The sequence below is a fragment of the Myotis brandtii genome, unplaced genomic scaffold, assembly GCF_000412655.1.
Source record: "Myotis brandtii unplaced genomic scaffold, ASM41265v1 scaffold100, whole genome shotgun sequence".
Classification (NCBI taxonomy): Eukaryota; Metazoa; Chordata; class Mammalia; order Chiroptera; family Vespertilionidae; genus Myotis; species Myotis brandtii.
In genome coordinates, this window is record NW_005353326.1 from 300,907 (window position 1) to 312,375 (window position 11,469).

Sequence of the window (11,469 nt, forward strand, 5' to 3'; positions counted from 1 at the left end):
GCCAGTCGTTGGGGCTCTGCGGGCGGGGAGATAAGGCGATATCGTCTTTCAGGGTCCTGCATTTCTTTCTGTTCTTCCCTCCCAGGTGGAGTCGTGGATTTCTGGATGAGCTGGAGACGTGGCTCGGTTGGCCAGGGACGGAGTCGGGCCCAGCAGAGAGCCCGCCTCGGGAAGGACACCAGGAGGCGGGCTGGGAAGGATGAGGGACGGCTGTGGAGACGAACGCCGCAGTAGGAGCCATTGGAGTTAGACGCCGGGAAGGAGTTCCAGACGGTGTGAGGTGAGGAGCCGGGAGCTGGCTACTCCGGAGACGCGCGCGCGGGGTGTGCGTGCGCGCGCTGGGAGGGAAGCGGGAGAGGGAGAGCGAGGAAAAGCTCTCTCTTCCCCTGGCCTAAAATGCCCTCCCTTTCCTTGCTGCTGATCCCGCGCTGTCCCTCCTCCATCAGCTGCTTTAAGCCCCGCCCCGCTCCACGGGAATCCCATGTTCGTTCATTCTTCAGGCATCACTCCTGAGCCTCCTACCACCAGGTGCCTGGGTGACAAAGAGGAGCGCCACTATCTGATAAGGGCTGGTTCCCAGCGCACACTGAGTCTGAGGGTGGGGCCTGGGTACCCTAGGTTGGGGCCGACCTGGGAACCCAGAGGCCCTGCCGTTGTGTGGTGGCTGAGCTCAGGGACTTTGGGGGGCTGGTTCCAAATGCAGGAGCAGGCACTGAAGGAAGGTTGCCATGGGGCAGGCTCTAAGGTGCCCAGCCAGACTTCTTGAGTCCTTTTCTGCTAGTCTGTTTTCCATTGGAAAGCAGAGCAGTCCAGACACTTGGTTTTTCTGACTGCTATTCCGTGGCTTTGTGGTTCTTCCGGTCTTCCTGTGAAATTGGAGCGGGGCCTGCTTTCCACATGGGACCCTTAGGACCCTGAGCTATCGGAGGTTAAGGTTAAGCCGGGGCGCCTCATACAATCTGGGTATGGAAGTCCAGTGACTACCCAGTGATCTCACGGCCTGAGAAGGGGAGGGACTTTCTCTGGGTCCCATAGTCTCTAAGTAGTGGCGTTTACTCCATTTTTTTTATTATTTATTTTAGAGATAGAGGAAGGGAGAGCTAGAGAGAAATATTGATGAGAGAAAAACATCTATCTGATGCCTCCTGCACGCCCTTTGCTGGGGATCCAGCCTGGTTCATTGGTTGATGCTCAACCACTGAGGACACCGGCCAGGCAGTACTGGTATTTATAAATGCACAGCATTACTTTTCTCCTGGAATCTGAGGTGTGGCTGTCACTTTTAACTGTCCCCCTTTTTTTTTTTTTTTTTGACTGTCCCATTTTTTGTTGCTTTTTTAATCCTCATCTGAGGATAGGTTTTTATTAATTGATTTGAGAAAGAGAGGAAGAAAGAAACATTGGTGTGAGAGAAACAGGGATCAGTTGCCTCTCATACACACCCCAACTGGGGATTGAACCTGCCACCCTTTGGTGTACGGGACAACGCTCCAACCTACAGAGCTGCACTGGCCAGGGCTTGTCTGGGTATCTTCTCGGCCATGTGCTTCACCCTTGTCTCCCAGTGCAGACTCTATGGGTCAGAGCTGGTTCTGGCTGTGTGGATCCAGCAGGTCCAGAACCAGTAGTCTGCCCTGGCCGTTAGCAGTGTGGGTTTCCCTTCCTCAACATGCCTTCATGGTTCTTATCTGGAACATCTGTCTTTGTCTTTCCAACTCATGTTGTAAAGGTCTCAAGGGCAGGAACGGTGACTTTGGCTCAGAAATCCCAAGATAGCAGCCTGCTTAGCTCGGCCCTCTTGGGTTTTCTCCAGGAGGATCTGGCCACCGAAGGTACCACAGAGTCTTAATTCCTTCTCTCTCCTGCATGTAGCCCTGTCATTGTCCTGGGATGCTCGGAATGTCTTTGTCACATTGAAAGGACACCACTTTTCTCCCGGACTCCCTGCCTTGTTTGTCAGGTTGACCAATTAGGGGGACCATGCAATGATGCTGTTGGGGGTGGCAGTTCCCTCCATTTGTGTAAGGACCAGTCACACTGACACTTCTCACATGTCCCAGGGCTTCTCCCAAGGGCTGGTCCTTAGGCCTTGTCACTTTCCCCATCACCACCCTCCACACCTACTTACAAGAGACCAGAGTATTGAAGCCAGTGATTTCTGTTTGAAAATAGGGTCGTCTTCTGCTGCTGACCCCCATCAAATCCCATCATGCCCACAGCCCTGTGTCCCCGAGTCTTGGCTCCGAAGGAAAGTGAGGAGCCCAGGAAAATGAGGAGCCCACCGGGAGAGAGCCCTGGACCCCAGGGCGAGCCTCCCAGCCCCGAATCTTCCCGACGCCTCTTCCGCCGGTTCCGCTACCAGGAGGCGGCGGGCCCCCGTGAGGCCCTGCAGCGCCTCTGGGACCTGTGCCGGGGCTGGCTGTGCCCCGAGCGGCACAGCAAGGAGCAGATCCTGGAGTTGCTGGTGCTGGAGCAATTCCTAGCCATCCTGCCTTGCGAGATCCAGGGCTGGGTGCGTGCCCAGGAGCCGGAGAGTGGAGAGCAGGCTGTGGCTGCTGTGGAGGCACTAGAAAGGGAGCCAGGGAGACCCTGGCAGTGGGTGAGTGGAGCAGCTGCTCTGGGCTGGCTGGAGGTTGGGAGGAGAAGAGGGTAAGAGCCTCCACACACACACACACCTTCCCCGTCCCCTGGCAGGGATGAGGAATTCTCTCCAGAGCTCTTGCTTTGGTGAAGTACACATGAGTGTTGGTTTCTCAGTAGAGCAGATTATATTCCCTAAAGGCTCTAACTAGGAAGATAAGTCCTTCCCCTTTACAGCCCTGTCCAAGGCCTGGGCTGAGCCTCCAGTGATCAGCTGTGGAGGTGAAGGTCAGTAGGCCAAGGGAGGGAGTTTGCACAGCCTCTGGCCCTTGCTGGCTAGGGACCTCTCTGTGAGTCCTGAAAAGCTCTTTCTGGGATTGCAGCTCAAGCACTGTGAGGACCCCGTGGTGATTGACGATGGGGATGGCCCTCTGGACCAGGAGCAGGAGCGGCTCCCAGCAGAGGCCCAGAGCCACCTTGCAAAGAGCCAGGAAGCCCAGCCAGTGGCCCTGCCCCAGGGCCCTGGGCTCCCAAGCAGACTGCCAGGCCAGCTCAGCGGGGACCCAGGTAGGGAGTCTGGGGCGGGGGGCAGGCCGGCCTTTGTACCCCACCTTGTGCCTTAGAGGTGGCTCTTGACCTCAGTAGTTCTCTCCTATCCCCTGAGGAGCCATAAACAACTTTCAAGGTCTGAGTTCCTCCCTAGAGTGATGGAATCAGAATTTCCTGAGGGTGTCTGTTCTTTTCATGGTGCCCCATTCATTCAGAGGGACCTCTGTCTCCCATTGCAGACTCTGTTGTAAGGGGCTGTCTTTGAAGCTGCACCATCTTCTCTCTGTGAGGGTGCATTTCTGGGCTTTGTCATTTTGTGGGGACAGCTGGGCACTATTGGCTGTCCCAGTAGGGCTGTGTCAGAAACCGAGTGTGGCCATATCCACTTGTCTCCCTGAACCTCTCTTTCCCAGCAAAACAGCCCCTGATCTCAGGCTTGTTATGATGCTGCAAGGAAATACAGAAATAACTCTCAGAGGGAACAGGTTGGTGTCTCAGGGTTTGGGGCTTGAATGTCACCTAGCCATGTCTAAATATCTGTACAAAGTGTGCTGGTGGCTTCAGGCAGGTGGTTTTGGCACCTCGCTATAACCCAGGGCAGCTTCTAAACTCTGCAAGCCTCAGTTTACTGGTCCATCCAAAGGAGGTAATAATTACTCTTATTGGGTTTCTTGAGGATTAAAGGATTATATCCATAAAATGCTAAGCAGTCACGATTATCAGTTGAAGTAATCCTATGGGAAGATGTGCTGCCCTGGGGTTAAGTGACCTCTGTGGTGTGAGGGTTGTTTTGGGCAGACTTGCTACATTGTGCTATAGATAACAGATGAAAGGAGGGAGGGTGCCAGAAGAGAGAGTATTCTTGAGATTCACAGTCGTCCTTAACATTGTCATAAGTTTTTCAGTTAAAAAAAAAGCATATTAAATTTCTTTATGGGTTAAACTATATTGACTTCTGTATAAAACAAACTCTTCAGCCTCCCCTTGGTTGAAAGTCCAGATAGTTTTTTAGGACTGTCTGAACAAAGTCCCACAGACAGGGCAGCTTAAACAACAGACATTTACTTTCTTCCAGTTCTGGAGGTTGGAAGATCCAGACCAGGTGTCAGGAGGGCTGGTTCCTTCTGAGGCCTCTCTCCTTGGTGTGTGAATGGCCATCATCTACCTATGTCCTCATGTGTTTGTCCCTTTGTGTGTGTCTTAATCTCTTTTTAAAATAAAATTTACCATTTTAACTATTTAAAAAATTTTTTTAATTGATCTTAGAGAGAGGAAGGGCGGGGGGAGAGAGAAACATCAATGTGAGAGAAAAACATTGATTGGTTGCCCCCTGCATGCCCTCTACTCGGGATTGAGCCTGCAACCCGGGCATGTGCCCTTACTAGGAATCAAACCTGCCACCTTATTTTTTCTTCTTTAAATATTTTTTTATTGATTTCAGAGAGAGAGGGAGAGATAGAAACATCAATGATGAGAATCATTGATTGGCTGCCACGCCCCCTACTGGGGATCAAACCCACAATCCTAGCATGTGCCCTAACAGGGAATCGAACTATGATCTCCTGGTTCATGGGTTGATGCTCAACCACTGAACCACACCAGCCGTAAAACCTGCCACTTTTTGGTGTACCAGCCAGGGCTTAATCTCTTCTTATAAGGACATCAGTCATATTGGGTTAGGGCCATCCTAAAAATTTTGTTAACTTAATTACCTCTTGAAAGATCCCCATCTCCAAATACAGTCACATTTTATGGTCTTAGGGGTTGGGACTTCAACATGTGAATTTGGTGGGGACATAATTTAGTCTAACGACAAGCTGAAGGGAAGCAACCATTAGTCCAAATAAACACTGCATGTGCAGGCAGCTTGTGATATGCAGGTTGTAGGTAGCAAGAATGCCCTCAGAAGTAGCTGCCCCAGCCTAAGCTGGTGCTTCTTGAGGAAGTTCAGAGATAAGCCAGTTACCACTGATAGGATTCTGGTCCAAAGACTCAGCTCCTCCATTTACCCTGAGCAATAATAAGTGGACAAAGGAGCCATGATGAGTTTGTTACTAGGAAGACCTTAAAGACTTAAAGTGATTTGTTGTTGGGATGAGCCGCCAGCAAAAACCTTGTAGTTCCTAATCTTGAAAATCTTCCCAAAACGCTAAATCTGACTTAAAGGGTAACGCTTTCACAATGATTTGTAAAAGTGTCCGTGTACTCATGTCCCATGGGAAAGGTAGGGAGAGGCTGTCATTCATCCCCCAGAAGGTGGCAGGTGTGAGAGAGCAGAATGAACTCGCCCCTCACATCCACACCCACCCTGCTTGAGCTTTCCACAGCAGAGTGAGAAGGTTGCCTCCCTCTGGGACCCCCAGTGTCACTGCTGGCTAAGTTGTCTCTTGTTCTGCCTCCTGTTTGGACCCTTGTTCTAAATAGTTACACCTTTCCCTGCTGCATCTTGGTGAGAAATGGTGGCTTCTGTGTTAGCTTTGAGGCTGATTTAACATGTGACCAGGATCAACCTTCAAAAGACCAAGAAACGATAGTGCAGCTTTCCAAGTCTTATTCTGTGAAAGGAGCACCTTTTGAAACAACTTATTTTCACGTGGCTGCACCCTGGGCAAGGTATGTGGCTCACTGCTTACAGAAGCCTGAGCAAGGTGTAGTTGCCCATCAGGGAGAGAAGTCTGTTGGAATAGCAACCCCTGCCCCCAGGCCTCAAGGTCAGGCTAAGGGAGGTGGTCCCAGTTCTATACTCTGCACTTTCTAGTGGGCTTCAACAAGTGCTTCTTCTGGGAGGGTAAGAGGGGGCATAACAGGGACACAGTGTTCTGGAGTTTACAGTTTATAAACTTCCAGGTGTATACATTTCTATGACCCTGGAGCCCCACAGTAATTTTCATTGCTGGCAGCTCTTACTGATGTCTTGACTCAGAGCTCTAACCTCTATTTTCCCCATATTTCGGATCATGAAGTTGAAGCCCCTGCATCTTTGGGAAGTTACATTGCGACTTGGTGGCAGGGCCAACTCAAGCCCAGGCATTCCCTGTCAAAGTCTCCCTTGTTGTGTTTGAAAGCAAAGTTTGCCCAAAGTTTTTTTATCTGCATTATCTTGTCCTCCCAGGTAAGAAAAGAGACCCAGGGTTATGAGACACCCTTTTCTCATCTCTTTCAGTTCCTCAGGACCCATCCCTCCTTCAGGAAGTGAGCGTGAGGGATGGACAGCAGATGACCTCTCTCCAGCTGCCCCTGGTGAGTGACTTCTGCAAGAACCCTTGAAAACCCCACTTTGCCTCTCTGTCAGCTACAGGGAAGCTTTGCCAGGATCCTGGCCAGCTTTCTCTCTGCCACACAGGCTGTTCAGCCCCTGTCTAGAAAAAATACAAGGACAGATGTGAGTTTATGTGACTCCTATCCCTCCTCCTGCCCCATAATCTGGGCTGCTCACCATGCTGGCTGTGCCGTCACCTTTGGGAGCCTGTGTGGACAATGGTGGTGGACAACAAACATCCTCGAGTCCCCATCTCTCTTCCTCTTGGCATCTTGGTGTCCCCTCCAGTGAAAAAGGGGAAGGGAAAAAGTAGATTTCGTTGGTACCGTCACGTAGCCATGCAGAGGGCTGTTAGGGGTTTCCACGTAAGCCTTACTTTCTCAGGTGGTGGGAGCTGGTTTTGGTTTAGCAGGTGTCTTCACTCACCTCTTTCCATCCCAGTTTCTGCCTGGGGCTGACCACACCCCCTTAGTTTCCCTACTGAACACTTTCCTTTCGTTGCCATGAAATTCAGTTATTACAAGAATGTTGGTGCTGTAAAGGGGTGGACCCTGTTGCTACTGGTTCTCAGCAGATGGAAGACTATCTGAAGGACAGCAATTTGTTCTCTGCACAGTGCATTTAGCAGGACTTTAAACTTGAGAGGGGGTTCAGCTCAGGACGAGAGGGAATTTGCTGGGCACATGAAGTGGGGGGTTGTCCATTCCCCTGGAACACAGCATGTGCTGATACCTTTGACCAGTACAACTTGCAAAGTGATGCTATGAATTTAGTATCTATTGAGTTTCAGTTGTTCACCTTTGAATTTATCCAGGTCCCTGTAGATGCCACAGTGAGCAGAAGAGACAGATTCTGATAAATCAGTGCTCTGTATCACTCCATTGAAGATTGTTTCTGCCCAATGCACTAAGTCACCATCCTGAAGGTCTTATTTTTTAGGGCTTTTTCTTTTGAATTTTTAATTGTAAAATACAAATAACAAAATTTACAATTCTAACCATTTTTAATGTACAGTGGTGTTTTTAAGTGTTCAGTAATCTTAAGTATATCCCATTGTTGTGCAACCAATCTCCAGAATTTTTTCATCTTTCCAAACTGAAACTCCTCACCCATCAGTAATAATTCCTCATTCCCCCATACTGCTGGCCTGGCACCCACCATCACACTCACTCTAGAGAGCACATACGTGGACCACACAGCATTTGTCCTTTTGAGTCTGGTTTACTTCCCTCAGTGTAATGTCCTAAGGCTCATCCATGATGTAGCCTGTGTCAGAATTCTCTCCTTCGTGAAGGCTGAATGATATTTCGTGGTGTGTATATAATCCATTGTACTTATCCATTCATTCTTTCTAAAATAAAACATTTTTACTGATTTTTAGAGAGAAAGGAAGGAAGAGAGAGAAACATTGATGGGAGAGGGTAACATTGATTCGCTGCCCCTTGCAGGCTCCCCACTGGGAATTGACCTCACAACCCTGGCATTCCTGACCAGGAATCTAACCAGCAACCTCTTGGTGTACGGGACGATGCCCAACCAACTGAGCCACACCGGCGAGGTCATTTCATTCTTTGATAGACACTTAGGTTGCTTCCACCTTCTGGCCACTGTGAATAATGTTGCTATGAATATAGGTGCATTTATCTATTTATTTTTTTAGGTAATCATAGATTCGCCTCAGATGTAAGAAATAACAGATACAATACAATGTCATAAGCAGCATACTGACAATAATACACACAGGATACAGAACATTTGCTTTCAGAAGCATCCTTCCTATTGCCTTTTTCGGCCATACCCACTGCTCTCTAGCCTCTCATTGGTCTCTGATATCCATCTGATAGTGTTGTTTAAGAACATTAAGTAGGTGGGTTCATACAGTACTAGTATGTCACATTTGGGTATGGACTTTTTAAAAAATTTATTGTGGTGACACTGGTTAACAATTATCCAGGTTTCAGGTGCACAATTCTATAACACATCATCTGTACACCACTGTATTGTGTGTTCATCACCCCAAGTCAAGTCTCTATTTATCCCTCCTAAAACTTACTCCCTTTCCTCTAGTCCCCCTCCCCTCCTCAGTACACACTATTGTCGCTGTCCATAAGTTTCTTCGTTTGTCTCCTTTTTTAAAAAAATATATTTTATTGATTTTTTACAGAGAGGAAGGGAGAGGGATAGAGAGTTAGAAACATCAATGAGAGAGAAACATCAATCAGCTGCTTCCTGCACACCCTCTATTGGGGATATGCCTGCAGCCAAGGTACATGCCCTTGATCGGAATCAAACCTGGGACCCTTCAGTCCGCAGGCCGACACTCTATCCACTGAGTCAAACCGGTTAGGGCCTCTGTTGTTTTTTTTTCTCAATCCCTCCACCTAATATTCAGACACCCCCCCCAAATCCCGCCCCCCTCCCCTGCTGTCAGTCAGCTCTCTGTCTATAAGTCTGTCTCTGTTTTGCTTGTTAGTTCATTTTGTTCATTAGATTCCACATATGAGTGAAATCATATGGTACTTGTCTTTCTCTCATTGGCATATTTCACTTAGCATAATGTTCTTCAGGTCCATCTATATACTGTTGCAAAGGGTAAGATTTCCGTTTTTGTTTTGTTTTGTTTTGTTTACAGCCAAGTAGTATTCCATTGTGTAAATGTACCACAGCTCTTTTTATCCAGCCATCTACTGATGGATAGTTGGGCTGCTTTAAATCTTGGCTATTGTAAATAACACTGCAATGAAAATAGGGGTACAAATATTCTTTTGAATTAGTGCAGTGGTTCTCAACCTTCTGGCCCTTTAAATACAGTTCCTCATGTTGTGACCCAATCATATAATTATTTTCATTGCTACTTCATAACTGTAATGTTGCTACTGTTATGAATCGTAATGTAAATATCTGATATGCAGGATGGTCTTAGGCGACCCCTGTGAAAGGGTCATTCGACCGCCAAAGTGGTCAAAACCCACAGGTTGAGAACCGCTGAATTAGTGTGCCGTGTTTCTTCTGATAAATTCCCAGAAGTAGTGGAATCACTGGGTTCCATTTTAATTTTTGAGGTAGCTCCATAATGTTTTCCATAGTGGCTGCACCAATCTGCATTCCTACCAACAGTGCACATCCTCGCCAACACTTGTTTGTTGATTTATTTATGCTAGCCATTCAGACAGGCATGATATGATATCTCATTGTGGTTTTAATTTGCATTTCTCTGATGATGACTGACATTGAACATCTTTTCTTATGTATATTGGCCATCTATGTGTCCTCTTTGGAAAAGTGTCTGTTTAGGTCTTTTGCCCATTTTTTAATTGGATTGTTTGGTTTTTTGGTGTTCAGTTTTATAAGTTCTTTATAAATTTGGGATATTAACCCCTTATCAGATGTATCGGTGAATATTTTTTACCATTCAGTGGGTTGTCTTTTCATTTTGTTGATGGTTGCCTTTGCTGTGCAAAAAATTTTTAGTTTGATATAGTCCCATTGTTTACTTTTCTTTTGTTTTCCTTTCCCGAGGAGACATATCAGAGAAAATATTGCTATGAGAAATGTCCGAGATTTTACTACCTATGTTTTCTTGTAGGATTATTATGGTTTCAAGTTTAACATTTAAGTCTTTGGTCCATTTTGAGTTTATCCTTGTGTGTGGTGTAAGAAGTTGGTCTAGTTTTATTTTTTTGCACATATTGTGTCCAATATTTCCAACACCATTTATTGAATAGACCAGAGGTCCTCAAACTTTTTAAACAGGGGGCCAGTTCACTGTCCCTCAGACATTCCACACATGCGCACTGCGGGCCCGGTACGAGTCAGCTGCTAAGCAAGACAGGCAGCGGCGGCAAAAACACCCGGCGGGCCGGATAAATGTTTTCGGCGGGCCGCAGTTTGAGGACCCCTGGAATAGACTATCTTTAGTCTATTGTATATTTTTGCCTCCTTTGTCAAACATTTTTAAAAAATATATTTTTATTGACTTCAGAGAGGAAGCGGGGGGAGAGAGAGAGAGAGAGAGAAACATCAATGATGAAAGAAAATCATTGATCAGCTGCCTCCTACACAACCCTTACTGGGGATCGACCCACAACCCCAGGGGCCCTCAAACTTTTTAAACACGGGGCCAGTTCACTTTCCCTCAGACTGTTGGAGGGCCGGACTATAGTTTAAAAAAAAAAACTATGAACAAATTCCTATGCACACTGCACATATCTTATTTTGAAGAAAAAAAAACAAAACGGGAACAAATACAGTATTTGTATTTGCATGTGGCCCACGGGCCGTAGTTTGAGGACCCCTGCACAACCCAGTCGATGCTCAACCACTGAGCCACGCCAGCTGGGCTCCTTTGTCAAATATTAATTGACCCAAAGGTATGGGTTTATTTTGGGGATCTCTATTATATTCCATTGATTTATATGTCTGTTTTTGTGCCATTACCATGCTGTTTTGATTACTATGGCCTTGTAATATAGTTTGATATCAGGTAGTGTGGTTCCTCCAGCTTTGTTCTTTTTTTCTCAAGATTGCTGTTGCTATTTGGGGTCTTTTGTGGTTCCATATAAATTTTTGGAATATTTATTCTAGTACTGTGAAATACGCCATTGATATATTGGTAAGAATTGCATTGAATCTATAGGTTGCTTTGGGTAGTATGGACATTTTAATTATATGTTAATTCTTCCTACCCATGAACATGGTATGGTATATGCTTCTACTTATTTGTATCTTCAGTTTCTTTCTTCAGTGTCTTATAATCTTCCAAGTACAGGTCTTTTACTTCTTTGGTTAATATTATTTCTGGGTATTTAAATTTTTTTTTAAGCGGTTGTGAGTGATTTGGTTTCCTAGTTTCCCTTTCTGATAGTTTATTATTCTTTTTTTTTTCTGTTCATTAGATTATTTATTCCCTTGATTTTTAGATTCACTTGTTGATAGATGAGTATTTGTTGTTCATAATTTGTATCTTTACCTTTTTCTTCTTCTTCCTCTTTTTAAAGGATACCTTTCAGCATTTCATATAATATTGGTTTGGTGGTGATGAACTCCTTTAGCTTTTTCTTATCTGTGAAGCTCTTTATCTG

The 11,469-nt window shown here is 46.4% G+C and overlaps 1 protein-coding gene across 3 annotated transcripts in view; it reads left to right on the forward strand.

Annotated features, from left to right (window-relative positions):
* Positions 1–6: 6 nt before the first annotated feature.
* Positions 7–11,469, forward strand: part of LOC102263543 (zinc finger protein 496) — a 73,876-nt gene continuing 62,413 nt past the window's right edge. For all 3 annotated transcript variants that reach the window (XR_001360903.1, XR_001360902.1, XM_005853175.2), the window contains exons 1-5: positions 7–280; positions 1,730–1,832; positions 2,173–2,599; positions 2,964–3,147; positions 6,293–6,369. Coding sequence is in view for 1 of the 3 variants with exons in the window: in XM_005853175.2 (XP_005853237.2) it covers positions 2,210–2,599; positions 2,964–3,147; positions 6,293–6,369 (651 nt within the window). In the remaining 2 variants the exon portion in view is untranslated. The remainder of the gene's footprint in view (positions 281–1,729; positions 1,833–2,172; positions 2,600–2,963; positions 3,148–6,292; positions 6,370–11,469) is intronic.